Source organism: Carassius gibelio, chromosome B14, assembly GCF_023724105.1.
Source record: "Carassius gibelio isolate Cgi1373 ecotype wild population from Czech Republic chromosome B14, carGib1.2-hapl.c, whole genome shotgun sequence".
Lineage (NCBI taxonomy): Eukaryota > Metazoa > Chordata > Actinopteri > Cypriniformes > Cyprinidae > Carassius > Carassius gibelio.
The window spans coordinates 14,897,828-14,912,394 of NC_068409.1; the positions used below are offsets into that span (position 1 = coordinate 14,897,828).

A 14,567-nucleotide genomic window follows, 5' to 3' on the forward strand; every position below is an offset into this window, starting at 1 on the left:
AGAGGAGTGAGGAATGGAGTCTCATAGAGTAGCATTGCCTTTTTCTCCTCCACTATTGCTTTAAATTGTGAATCTGCATCTGAATGTGTGTCTCCGTCTTTCACAGGGTTACCAGAGGTGTTCGGAAAGACAAACCAACTAGTGTTTAAGCATGCAGTAAGAGTAAACAAACCCAGAATTAAAGCTGAAATGTGTTCATTTTTATGTTAAACATTTTCTATTCTGGCTTGATTCATTGGCAGGCTGATGTTCTTAGTAAGAGGGAACATTAGTGTGCTCAAGTCTTGATTATCTGTTTGTCTGACCATAGAAAGCTGAGGTGAGTTCTTTTTTTTTATTATTATTAAAATTAATTTTGCTATTCCACTTGATGCTAGGTATGAAGAAATAAAAACAACATGATATAGGCAGAAAACAACATAATTATGATGTCATGACAAGTTGTTACTAACATGTATTGATTTACTGACAAAGTCAAATATTTTCAGTATATGAAACATTGTCAAATCCCATATGTGTGGTCCTTTTTTGCAACATAACACAATAATTTAAATAATTTAGAAAAAATTTAAAACATCAAAACATTCATGGGCCACAATAAACAATCGTGTAAACACTTTCCGCTCTCACATTGATGAGGGAACATGCTGTAATTCAGTATTAAGTTACACCTGAAGATAACACAACAATGGCACTCCTTCAAGAATAAGGAACTTCCTCTTCACACCAGCAGCATGCACTGTTGTCCACCACAGGAGGAATTAACATGTTACCATGTGGATCAAATTTCTCCTCTCTCCTCAGCTCATCAAACTTTAATAAAGATCTGTCAGAGAAAGAGACGTGACTTTTAAGCAAACCTTTAGATATTGTGTCACAGCTGCAAACAAGGCTATTGAAGACTATCAGTGGTTTACAGGATTCACAAAAAGGCTGTTCCTCAAAAAGGCTATTTCATGTGTAGACAAACAATCCTGAAAGATATTTTTGTAGTTACACAGAAATAATCAATAAGATGGTGACTGATAGTGACTACAATGAAAAACATACCGTTTCCCGATGTGCATACTATCCACCCTATCTGCCCTAAATAGTACTGAAAATTACTTATGTCAAATAGAATTTAGGATGGATAGTGTGGCACACAGGCATAGTGATGGTAACTTAATGTCATCTAGTGAAATACTCTGAATGAATTTCCAGGAATTTTGCTGAACATATTCAAATTAGATATAGCTGATGACAGACACACTTTGCCCTTTCATTGTTAAGCATAGCTGGGTTGATCTCTAAAATATATATTTTTTTGCACTGTACACACATTTAAAATTTTTAAGTAAATAGATGTTAAAATAAAGTATTGACTTTTGTCTATTCACCTGCACTGTTATTATTTATGAATTTAATAATCAAAATAATTAAATTAACAGATTTAAGAAATAAAAATTCAAATTTAGAATCTACAATTTGGACTAACTCTTAAAGACCTAAAGCAAGTTGCTGATTTAGCAAACTGAAAAGTGACATAAAAAAAAAAAACATAAAAAGTTTTCTGAATAATACTAAAAAAATTCAATAAGAAAGACTAACAAAAATTGTGGACTAAAAGAAAATGTTTAGAGGCCATTTCTGCCGAAGTGTTGTTGATAATGACAATCTACCAAAACATATGCTGCAATAAAATCCTTGATTTATAACAATGTGAAATGTAAGATAATGTTTTACATGAAGGAAAATGTGTTAAATGTTTATTGGCGAATGCTAACCTAGCTTAATAAAACACAAAATAAACCACCTTAACAAGCCCTACGAGTGCTTTACCGGTTTTGTTTGTCATACAGAGGCCTGATTCAACTGAAAAAATTTACATATGTGCTAATAAACCATTTTCCTGTTTGTATTCCCTGGAGATATGACAACAAAATTGGGTTGGGTGTGTTTTTTGTTTTCATATATACATTGCATTTCTGTGAATTACATCTTACTCATGACAGCATAGCTTTCTCTGAATTAAGTGACTTTTATATCAAGCCCTCCCCCATTAGGTGAGGCCTGTTTCTAAATGTTATTTATAGATGATATGAATGTGGTTCACCTCACTGAGAAGGACCCAGACCTCAGAATCAGAATGAACCAGGAGTCGCATGGCCGCTATTTCTCCTAATGCTCCATCTACTTCCCCCTCAGCCACTCCATTCTTGAAAGAACCTAAGAAAACAGACGTGTGTGACATCACAAATTAAACAGAAACCACGTGACCTCTTTCATTCATCAGATTGCATGACAGGCGCTTTAAACCGTGTTTTGATGCTGGTTTTCTCACACACTCACACATCCTGGTCTCAGACAATGGCCAAGCACATTCATGTTTTTACATAACCACTTTTGAGCTCAAGTTTCTTACTGTGGTTTGTCCAAAGGTAGTAAAACAAAGAGAGAGTGTGTATTACAGACACGCACATGCATACTTGCTCAGAGTCTGATAACCTTGTTTGATCATTAACGTCCTTAAAATACAATGTCATGGCTGTTGTGCCATTCAGTTAGATCCGCAAATCAGTAATGCTTGTTTAAAATTACAGTGGTCGTTTCTAAGACCAGATACATTTCCCGATTGTAAATAAATGCAATACAGTTTAGATTTCTATTTCTTCCAATATCGAGTCCTATAAAGTCTTTTAGAGAATAAAACAGTCTCTTAAACTCACCAAATGGCACTTACTTGATTAAAATCACAATAAAAACATTAACATTGTGAAATATTATTACCATTATTATATTTTAATATATTTTAAAACAATTATTCATTCGATGGAAAAGCTGAACCTTCTCAACCATTACTCGCAGTAGCCCCTCACTGCAGTACACAAGATCTATCCAGGGGTGGAGATGGGTTTAGGGATCAGAGGTTGGCGACGGGAAGCTTTAGGGATATGTAAGGTGGACCGAGTTCTGGGAAGTGGGACCAGTTCAAATGAAAGCATGTGACAATGAGAAAAACAAACAAACAAAACTATTTTGCCAGGTGCTATAGATTTGGTATTGGTTCAAGATGCATGCTGTCATAGTTTCACTAGTCGTACGTATGAGGCCGTTTGACCGAAATGTCAAACAACCAATCACAGTTCGTTATGTTCATCGTCATGTTTTGAGGAGTGGAAACATCGCCACAATAACAGACCGGTGTGTAAAACTCTCTGACATATTTTAAAGATTTAATGCTGCAAACTTTAAATATTTCACATACTTTCGAAAATCCAACATTTAGTCCTGATAAGTGCTTGACATCACAGTTGTAAACACGGTGGTTTTCTTCTTTCAGGAGGGGGTTTGGTGCTACGTTATTTTGTTTCCAGGTGGATCATTAAAGACACATGTCTCGAGGAAATCCTGTATAATCCTGTATAATTCAACCAATCCGATGATGACTTCAAGACTCCTGAATTGTTTCCACTTTTGTGTCCCATATCCATCATGCGTAATTTTTCCTATTTGACCGTTCTCTCTCTCTCTCTCTCTCTCTCTCACACACACATACACATTATATGTGTGTATATAAATCCTTTTTTATTTACCATGCTTTTAATTTCCTATAAGGTATTTGATTGGCTTAGAATGATAAAAACTGTTTAACTCTTTCCAGTTACAGTGATTGTTGTCCTATTTAAGAGGCAGTTTGAATGTTGATTTTAATGTATCAAACATGGAATCACAACCAAGAAGGGCGAGAAAGCCAAAGTGGACAGAGGAACAGTGTTTACTGTTAGCCCAGTTAGTGGATGAACACAAGGCCATTCTTAAAGGAATATTCGGGCCGGGTGTCACAGCAAGGGACAAGACGCAGACATGGGAGCGTATAGCACAAACTATTAACGGTTCATTCAACGGTTCATATACACAATAAGATGTTCTGAAAGTGCTGTAATTGTGTGATCACTCTGCTTACAGAAGGTTGTGACAGACCCAAATCATCACTATTGCATTGTTGCATTTTCCCAGTTGCCAAATATCGTAATGTAGTGATTACTTTAATTACTGGCACTATGGTATTTCTGCGCTGTGTTGGAGATGTTAGCACGTCTCTATTAAGATCAGTCACAAACATGTTCCCTGCACGATCTAATCTATAGCGTCTTATTAACTTGCTGTCATCCATTGTCTGCAACACATTTCTTCTGCCTCTTCGTCTTTCTGCCATTTTCTCCTCTGCTAAATAAACTCTTAAGCCTCTTAAAAGTCCTCGCCTGTGCTCCTAACAAGTTTGACCTTAAGACCTCTTTAAAGGGTTAAGATGCTTTCTGAATTACTTTTTTCTTTAACTTTAAGAGTAAATGCCCACATTTCTAAGAATTTTCTTAGAATTTTGTCACTAGGAGCTACTTTTTGCATTGAGATTATTTATGAATACGGGCCCAGACGTTTAGTCAACGGTCCATGGGCGTGACGTCTGAGGCGGAGACTATAGTTTCACTACACTCAGTGCTCCACACTAATGGGAAAAAGCAGCCATTCAAGAACTGTCAACTGACGTCGTAAAAATCATTCAGCTCTTTAATGGAAAAAACCAAACCAGTTACGAACCGGTTTTTGATACTCAAACCTATAACATGTGTTAACAGACATGTGTTCACAAGCCTAGCTAGAGTTTCCTGTAATAATCATGATTATCATCACAGCTAGTTTCACGAAAACTCATATCTAACTAATATCATCACATAGTTTTTTATGATGCAACAAAGTATCATATACAGTACTTGAAATTCATAGTCCACTGACCATCAAATGATTGCACTTCATCTACGTGTATTAATGCAAAATCTTACAAATGTGTGACAGAAAAGGAAAGACAAGAAAAAGGAAATCAATGATGGTTGATTACCTATCTGAACAAAGCCATCGGATGAGGCTTTACAGCAGGCCAATTCTCCTCTAGTGACCTTCTCTTTCACAGAGTTCTGTAAAACACAGACATGCACCTTTTAGCACTTTATACTTCAATGCGAATGAAACAAAAAGAAAAAAACATCAGGAAGTATGTACAAAAATCCTCGTCTAACAGGTTTGAGGTAAAGTCTGAACTAAAACACGATCTCAAAGGCTGCAAAGAACACAAATGTGGTTTTAGGTTTCAGTTTTCTGTTGTCTTAGAAGTGTTTACATGGCTAGCATGCACAGGAGCAAGGCCCCATCGCGACAAGCAAATTAATACAAATGTACACTTAGAAAAAGGGTGTAGTCACATACTTTCTAAGATACAATGCAATGTCTAAAGCTATGACAATTCCAACATACTGACACAAACTAAATCTGCCCATTTTTTTTGTGCATCTTTGGTTCTGGAAGTATTTAAGGGATTTCAAGTATTTAAGACATTGAAGCGCTGAAGGGGTTAAAAAATTTAACTTTAAATTAAAACAAAGAAATTAAACAAAGAGTCATGAAGCAAACCAACCAGTTCTGGGATGAACAACAATAAAAAGAAAAGTGAGATTAAAAAGTGCGCTTATTAAATAAAGGAATGAATTACAGCCCCATATATCTTAACAAATGCCACAATCAAACAAGAAATACCAACACAATATAAAACTATAAGGGAGTGTACTAAGTAAGGAGACTAAATCACGTCATTTACAATGTTTCATAGGTCAGCGTGGTCACCACTGAGCTAACTGATTTGTTGTGATTCTCTGATTGGTGGATCATTCTCTTCAGGTTTCATGGGTAGTGTAGTCCTTCACCTGACATTTGGCTGTTAAAGTTTTTTTTTACTGATTCTTTAACAGAACCTCATGGTCTGTCTTCAAAGGTTTCATTCCCATTCAAATATTCAAACATTCAAATGTCAAGAGTCAAAATACTTTTGTTCAACCAGGATCCAATAAGTTGATCAAAAGTGATAATACAGACATTTTCAAAGTTTTGAACACTGAAAATTATATGATGTTATTAAATGTTTGGGCACCAAATCAGCATGTCAAAATGATCATGTGACAATGAAGACTGGACTAATGGCTGCTGAAAATTCGGCTTTGCCATCACAGAAATAAAATTACATTTTAAAATACATTCAAATAGAAAACTGTTATCTTAAATGTAATACAGATTTCAGACTATTACTGTTTTTACTGTATTTTCGATCAAATTAATGTAGCTTTGGTAAGCAAACTTCATTCAAAAACAATAAAAACTCATTCTGCTCTCCCAATCTTTTGATCGCTAGTGTACATAAAACTTATTTCACTGTACACAGTTATTTCACTGAAAGCGGATTTGTCACTTTTGAGTGCTATGATTTTTTTTGATCACTTACATTATTAGGAAGCACCTCCACTGTTGTGTTGTAAAACCGGTCACCATTTGTCTCAATATTGCCAGATCGAAAAAGGTACCTAGAAGTGAGTGGAACAAAAATGTAAAAAATGAAATCAGTCAATGGACGTTTCACTATACGTCTATTCATGTCAACACATTGTACTTGCTATCGGAGTGGAAATGTTTCTAATGCCACAGATGCAGTTGATAGTTACAAAAATGAATAGGTAGCATCAGTGGAATTTATTTATCAAGTCAAAAAGTAGGTCGAGGAATTTCTCTGGGCTCATTACATCACTCTTTATCAAGCGACAGATTAACGGTCACTTCATGAAGACAGTACTGAGAAAGTAAAGATTTCTTTACAACACCTTCCTCAAATGTCAGATAAACACACTTAGTTTTTGGGAAGCTGTAAAATGAAATCAAATCATCTCCTATATGTGTGCTTAAAGGGAATTTAGAAAGATTGCTGTCACCATGTATTCAGCTCCTAAATAAACATGGCCACTGGCCAGTATAAAATATCCTGCTCAGGGGAACTGAAACAGAAGCCACTGGTTCATATTCTTTTATCAGGGCAATATAAGAGCACACAAGCAGACAGCTGTGTACATTTACATGGCCTTTGGGTTTTTACTTCTATTTATATATCCATGTTAAGAGATATTTACAATGCATAATATAAGTAAACTCCCCTAAATATATCAAGCCATATTGAATTTACTTTTACAGATAAAGGGATAGGTTTCCCAAAAATATGCATGTGTGACTTTCAGCAGAACACTAAAGAAGATTTTAAACAACACTGGACTACACTGAATAAAAATGTTAACGCTGTTCAAAATATCCTGATTTTGAGTTCTGCAAAAGAAATGAAGTCACAGTTTTTTAACGACATGAGGGTAAATGATGACTGAATTTTCATTTTCTATCGATACACAAACTGGATATAAATGCAACTTTAACAAGAGTGCCTGTTAAACTTTCTATACTCATCAAATGAATGTCCTGCACTGGCGTCTCACCCTTTGACAGCTTGAGGCGTGGTAAAAGTAATAAGGACGTAATCTCCTCTTTTAGGTGTGAGGCCCCAGAAGAAGTCTTCTCCGATGTAAGCTCTCTCCAGAGTGTGAGACATGTATTTCTCCAGACTGGTGCTGAGTTCTGCAGACGGGTTATGGTGGGCTTTGAACAGCACTTGATTTCCAAAGTCTTTATCCTGTTATCACATAAAGACACAGATATATACACATAAGTACCTAGTGAGCGGACCTGCTCTATATTGTCTAAACAGATTTCTAACTGAAATACTTCAGTTCAGTTGGTCTGAATGTTGATTTAGTGACCGGATACGGTGTTGTATTGTCCTTTCTTGTCCTTGTGTGAGTGATAGAGCTCAGGGATTGTTCATTCGTTTGTATATGTATTGTGTTTGGGGCTTGGTGTCTGGATCCTGAAAATCCTGTCTACTTTGGTTTCAGTCCTGGGATCCTGACATTCAGGCTCCGGGCACTTTCACCTGCGTCATGTCTTGTTTTCTGTAGTGCACACGCTTATGTTTATATTCATTTGCTGTGTGCTCTTCTGTCTTGAGATTGTGTTTGGTGGTTTTTATGTTGACTTTAAATTTTTCTGTTAAAAAGACGTTTTGAGTACGGTTTAGATGTTCTGCATTTGGTTAGCCAAATTTTAGTTAGCCTTTAATTTTAGCATTCTGAACACACTGGGAACTTTGTTTTGTAGCACTTTTAATGGGACTGTTTCTTTAAAGGTGAAGTGTGTAATTATCTTGGACATTAAAATCTTTTCTCATTGCCCTATTTATTTTTCAGAGGGAACTACATGTAACCCTCAAAAACTAAAAATAAATAATGGTGACATTAGTACACCAGAATTGAGGCACTGCACCTTTAAAACGAATGAAATGAGTTGTGTCATCATGAATTTGTAAGTCATTATGGAAATAGAACGTGCTAATATAAATAATGTACATTTCCTGTTTGCAATGTAGATCAGCTCTTGTCTGCCCTACAGACCTATTACACTATTGGAGAGTTTAGCTGGCCACTATTCTACTAGATTTCTACTTTTCATTTTTTTATTCCCCATATTCATTTTAAATGCAGTTAAAGTATTAAGTTTGTTGTGTTTTTTAATAGGTTTATTTTTCAAATTTAATTTTTATAAACGTTTTCAATTTTAATTTTTATTATGATTTATCATTCATCGAGTTAAACTAAATGAAAATGTTTTATTTGTGAATTTGTTTTTTGTTTCAGTTAATGTATTTTATTTCAAGTAACATTGTTTTTATGGATTCAGTTTAAGTTTTATTTAACTGAAATGAGACCTTAGCACATACACCTTTAAAAAAATCTTCATACAAGGAAGAGGAAGTTTGTATTACCTTTAGGTTTTGAATTTTACCGGTGAGTGAGGAATGCAAACCGACGTGCTGAAACAGGGAGGGTTTGTAAGTTCTCTTCAGTTGGGCCTTCTCATTACTGCAGTGTTTCTAAGTGCAATGAATTACAACAATAAACAATCAAATATCTTCACAAACAAAATAAATAAATAACAAGCAACCAAAAATAAGTAAATATTCTATTTAAACTTACTAAATCTTTCTCTGGGTTACACACTTTAACCCACAGGATGTGATCGAGCAGCCAATCGATTGGCTTGTCTTTGTGAAACATCAGGAAGAACTCCACAATCATTGGCAGATCTGATGTGCGGAAAAGCTTGCCTAGAATATAAAAAATGAATGATATACTCAATTTCATGCTAGGGCACAACTAGATTTGCTCATAGTTAACAGTATCTATGGGAGCTTTGAGACACTGACAATGTTCTGTGAAATCTGATGCTACTCTGAGAAAACCTGGGTGATCATTTGAATAATCAAGAGGATCTGAACTGAATCTTTTTAAAGGCTTATGTAAATAAGCAAATGCTAGCAGAAGGTGCGTTTGTTTCTTTAACAGATAGGGCTCATGTTTCCTTACTTTTTATTTCTGATCCTCTTGACACGGACTACTAAAAGATATCTCACCGCTATTGTTAAAAGGTGTACAAATAAGAAAACAGCAGACAAATGAAACAAATGGCCAAACAGAAATGGTGGGAGAGTTTAGAAGAAAGACAGGAAATCAATGAACGGAGAGGACAAGACACTGACCAATGAATCCCAGCTGGGAAAACTCCAGGAAAAGCCACTCCTCGGAAAGCACCTGCTCTATATGTGTTTTCATGGACTCAAAGAATCCTTGCTTTGCTACAATATCATCCTCAAGCTGAAACACATATGCACAGACTGATAAAGACAATGAAACATATAGCTAACAATGAGTTGTAGGACAGTGTCTTTGGCATTACCTGGACATAGTATGTGCCCTTAGACTGCGCATACAGCATGAGGAAACTGTAGTCAAGGTTCTGCTTGGTCCTCCATCTATGAGCAGTAAAACAGGCTTCACAATTAAGACACCATCTATTTCAAGTTTCATTAGCACAAGAGCTGAATCTCTAACCTGACTCGCTCCTTGGGGTCGCCAAATGTTTCCTTCAGGTTACTTAAGTCTGGGTAATAGTGAGGAGATGGAGAGATCACCTCTATCACTCCGGAACTGACGGCATCTGGGAGACTACACAGAGTCAAATACACAGTTACTAGCACAGCGAGCTTAAAGAAACACATCTTGCATGAAGCAGACGAGTAAATAATGAAACACTCACTTGGTCTGTACACTCTGGACAACTTCTTTCACAAATGTGGCATTTGTCTATGAGAAGAATGAAAATACTCAATGAAAATAACAAGATTAAGATATAATACATTTTTAAGATTAAGATACAATATGACAAGGGGTGTAGTAAGTAGATGTAGTTAATTAATATTACTTGGTACTTAAATGTATAAGTAAACTGTAACAAAGACACCTAAAATTAACCTAAGTGTAACCTAAATTAATACTTTTATTAAGCATGGATGCATTAAATCGATTACAAGTGACAGCAAATACATTTAAAAGCTACAATAGATTTATATTTCAAATAAGTGATGTACTTTCTATTCATCAAAGAACGGATTACAATTTGCACAAAAATATTAAGCATTTAAAGTAATTTTAATATGCAACGTTCAGCATCTTTGAGTGATATCTGATGGATCATATAGAACGATGAAAACTGGAGTAATGGCTTTATTTTTGGGTACAGTGTTTAAACTTCACGTCAAAAGTTTAAGATCAGTAGAACATTTACGCATATTGTGACACTTTTTTGCTGCAACTAATTGTATTTAATGAGCCCAAAGATTCGCATTAGTTCAGATCAGCCAGAGAAAATATGCCTACATGAAAACATGTAAACAAATCAGCTTCAATAACTCATAATATAAAATGGCTTGACAGGAAAGAATTAAGGAATGAACTGATATAGAACCATAAAGTTTGATGCAACCTTACAAGAGCAATAAAACAGATAAAGCCAGGAGAGATATGTGAGAACAAAAGAACACAAGTAAATGGTTACCTCAGCAACAAAGACTACAATGACAATATCTTTCTTCTCGGCAGTTGAAAGGTCATATAGGAGAGACTGGAGTGTGTTCACTAGATAACTCTGTTTCTGCCTGTGCACGGTTGGTACTCCTAACACCAGAGACACTGCGTAAACAGTTAAAACTGTGTGTCAGCTTGTCTTGCTATGGTGACCGCATTACTGTGGTTGTATGTAAAATATGTACAATTATTAGAAACTATCAAACTGACAAAGTAAATCAAACATTATGATAGCATATGATCAGTAATTATATAAAACATCATAATACAACGTATCTCATGTTAGATTTTCTAGAAAAATAATAATGTTATTGTTTCAGAGAAGGGGTTTTTAAGGGTTAATTAGGCTTTCTAATAACATTCTTCAGCTGGGATGCTTTGCTGCTTTCATGACTCTCAGCAGGTGCATGCACAATATTTGCAGTGTAGCAGCAGCTATAGCTGATTTAAGAGACACACGAAAGAAAAGAGCAAAATTGAGGATGCAAAGAGGTATAGAAAAGAAAGCCAGTCAAATTTCAGTATGTAAATATTGCAATGATATATTTGCTTGTGGTCACATTTTATGAATCTGAGATTTAGATCTTAGCTTCTTATGCAAAAGATAGACTTTTACACAGAATTTTAACACAGTAAGACATCAATATCATTATGACATGAATGTTTAAATCAAATTAAATTGCTACAACTGCAAGCACTTTAACGATACAATCACAAAAGGTGATAATGGGAGTCAGACCTCCAGTGCGTCGCTGTCCCAGATGAACGATGGGTTTCAGACTGTCCTTATGCTCCTTTAGGTGAGGCAGGTAGATGTAGGCATTAGGCTGCGAAGGCAACAAGCGCCGAAGGACCCTCTCTTCTAATAAAGCTAAAATTGCAGATAAAAGACTGAATAACTGTACAGACGCGAATATTACAGCAAGAAACGTGCTTGGACTCACCTGAGGAGTTACTGATTGTGAGATTCGATGGAGCAATGCTGCGGTTTTGAAGTTGACCAAGCACTTTAAGCAGCTCTTGGGATAAGACCTCTCCTCGTTGTTCTGCCCGCAGTAACCTCTCATAGACCAAATGGAGCTCCGACGGCAAGTTATCTGAAACACAGCATGAGTTTTTATATATTTACAGTAGGAAATGTACACAATATCTTCATTGAACTTAATAAACTAATGATTTTTGGCATAAATGTTTTATTTTGGGCTATTACTATAAATATACCTGTGCTACTTAAGACTGGTTTTGTGGTCAAGGGTCACATATGGAAAGAATTCCTGCAATACCAGTTTGTTTGGCGTACAGGAATCTGGCATTACAGGTCTGACAGGTTGACAACCGACTGAAGACTAACAAAAGAACTAACTAACTAAACATGTCATGTTTGAATCTCTCAAAAATTCATCTCTTAACAACTCATTCATGTCCAAAGAGTCAGTACATAAATTGACAAACAATATAAACTAGAAAACTGTTCATAAATTCAAATTCCGTATAATCAATCAGATGATTTCATACAGGCTGGTTGCGCTCACCTGACTTGGATGTGCGCCAGGAGGTTAACATCAACACACATAAAAAACCCGCGAAGAAGAACAGTTTGCCATGCCAGGACCTCATCTCAGTCCACAGAAATACCAGGATCCTAGGCTACTATTGAGGACAAGTCAAAATCCTCAAGATACAACAATTAACAAAGGTTAGTTGCTGCTTCTTCCCCGCGATGAACTGGGAAAAAAAGTCACAATTTGACGAAAATCCGTTTGAAATGCATCCTACTTTGCGAGACCAGGCCAGCTCCACGAATTGTCACGAATAGAGGAACTTGGCAGTGATCTGCTCACACCTGTAGTCCCATCCTCCACCTGTCCTGCTCATGAATATTCATCCCGTCGATGCATATTCACGACGACGCGGCTGACATGAGTGTAGTAAACATCTTCACACATTGCGTTTAAACGTCTCTCAGATTAGTTTCCCCCATCTCTATCTGTTTGTCTCAGATTTTGATATAATGTATAGGCTATCTGCTTCAATTTAGGCAAAAGTAGTTTAAAACTACCCCAATGAACTGTAATTAATGTCTATTCAATCTAGGCCTAACCTTACCTAAATAAAACACCTGTTCTTAAGATGTTCTTCTGACTCGGTGCAGGATTGTGTGGAAAAAGTGACACCTAGGGGTGCAATCCCTAACAACACTGAAAACCTGAACCTCTCATAGTTTTGCATTAGTAGGTTTGGTCGTATTCTAGTTAGCATTAGTCATGTATAATGGCTGGAGGTATCTCTTAATACTTGTTTTAGTGTTGATGTAAGCATAACAGCTTTCTTCATTCCTTCCATTCAATTTTAAACATCCGCTGATACAAATTATGCACTTGATTTGTCATGTGAAATGGATGGGTAAGTCTATTCAAAAGAGAAGATATAAATTATCAGACGCTTTTTGTTTTTGTTGTTGTGGCTATTTAACTAAGATGTGGGTGAAATAATAATTGCAAAATAGGTATAAAGTTGTGGAAGTGTTGAATGTGACATTTCCTTTTTTATTGTCACAATATTTCTCTTTTTAATCATATTAGTGCATCTTCATTAATTGACTTCTGCTCAGATGATCTGTCCATAGTCACACGATATGGTTCTGCAGTGAGAATAAGAAGGAAATAAATAATTAGAAATTTAAAAATACCTTTAATGTAACTTAATATTTTGGAGGTGTGCTTATTTCTTTATTTTTGCAGCTACAATTAAATTATATTGATGCTCACATAATATTTAAAGAGATTCTGTAGAATATTGATCATCACATGATGTTAATATAATTCAAGTCCTTCAAGCCTATAAAATGTAATACATATATATTTAGAGTGTGTGTGTGTGTGTGTGTGTGTGTGTGTGTGTGTGTGTGTGTGTGTGTGTGTGGTGTTTTTTTATTTTTTTATTTTTTTTTTTTTTCTCTCAGACTGGGTTCTCTGACCTGTCACTTCATCATAGGAGTACTGGGTTTCTCTTTTGATTGTCAGACTCTGTTGGGTTGATCTCGCTTTCTGCGGGTTCAAATGAGAAAAATCCTATTATTATTTTATAATAATAATATAGTGCTATTTTATTAATAGTTTAAATGCTCAAAATGCTCATTGTTGTATATTTATTTTACTGGTACTTGTCTTCATTTCCTTGTAGGCAAGAATCCAAAAAACTGTCAATAAATCCACCAGTCATTCACCTTTACAACGACTTGCATAGCATGGTACAAACAACAGTATACTCTTTGGCCTAGCATATATAGTGGTCAAAAAACTGAGCACCTTCCATTCCGCAGCAGTGACATGCACAGACCTTTTGAGGGGCAGGGCTAAAGCGGGGGAAAAAGGCACCTCTCATATATATATATATATATATATATATATATATATATATATATATATATATATATATATATATAACAAAATGTTAAATATATCAGGGTCATGTGATGTTTACAAAAAAAAAAAAAATTCTGGGATTTTATTGATCAAGATAATTAGGGGATATTTTGCTGAGTGTGTTATTGAGCAGATATTTTAAGGTCTACTGTGGCAGCTGAACTGTGTGTTCACTGCTGTGTGTGTGTGTGCGCTTCGGATGGGTTTAATGCAGAGCACACTTTTGTCACATTTTGAATATTTAACCTGCAGTTACAAACAC

At 35.6% G+C, this 14,567-nt stretch overlaps 1 protein-coding gene across 1 annotated transcript; it reads right to left on the reverse strand.

Annotated features, from left to right (window-relative positions):
* Positions 1-235: 235 nt before the first annotated feature.
* On the reverse strand, positions 236-13,002 carry LOC127971665 (alpha-1,3-mannosyl-glycoprotein 4-beta-N-acetylglucosaminyltransferase B). The gene is made up of 15 exons (XM_052574849.1): positions 12,413-13,002; positions 11,825-11,977; positions 11,620-11,751; positions 10,852-10,985; positions 10,054-10,100; positions 9,849-9,962; positions 9,694-9,769; positions 9,497-9,611; positions 8,934-9,064; positions 8,723-8,830; positions 7,341-7,534; positions 6,311-6,389; positions 4,880-4,955; positions 2,096-2,208; positions 236-826 (listed from the first exon to the last, which is right to left on the reverse strand). The coding sequence occupies exons 1-15, from the start codon at positions 12,495-12,497 to the stop codon at positions 809-811; spliced, it is 1,575 nt and encodes a 524-aa protein (XP_052430809.1). The 5' UTR covers positions 12,498-13,002; the 3' UTR covers positions 236-808.
* Between the last annotated feature and the right edge of the window lie 1,565 nt (positions 13,003-14,567).

What these genes read in the sequence shown, in the direction of transcription:
- LOC127971665 (XM_052574849.1), bottom strand. Translation starts at nt 12,497, where the DNA reads ATGAGGTCCTGGCATGGCAAACTGTTCTTCTTCGCGGGTTTTTTATGT. An exon ending in CACAATCAGTAACTCCTCAG is followed by an intron (nt 11,752 to 11,824) that starts GTGAGTCCAAGC and finishes CTGCAATTTTAG; the next exon opens with CTTTATTAGAAGAGAGGGTC. An exon ending in GGGACAGCGACGCACTGGAG is followed by an intron (nt 10,986 to 11,619) that starts GTCTGACTCCCA and finishes CTGTTTACGCAG; the next exon opens with TGTCTCTGGTGTTAGGAGTA.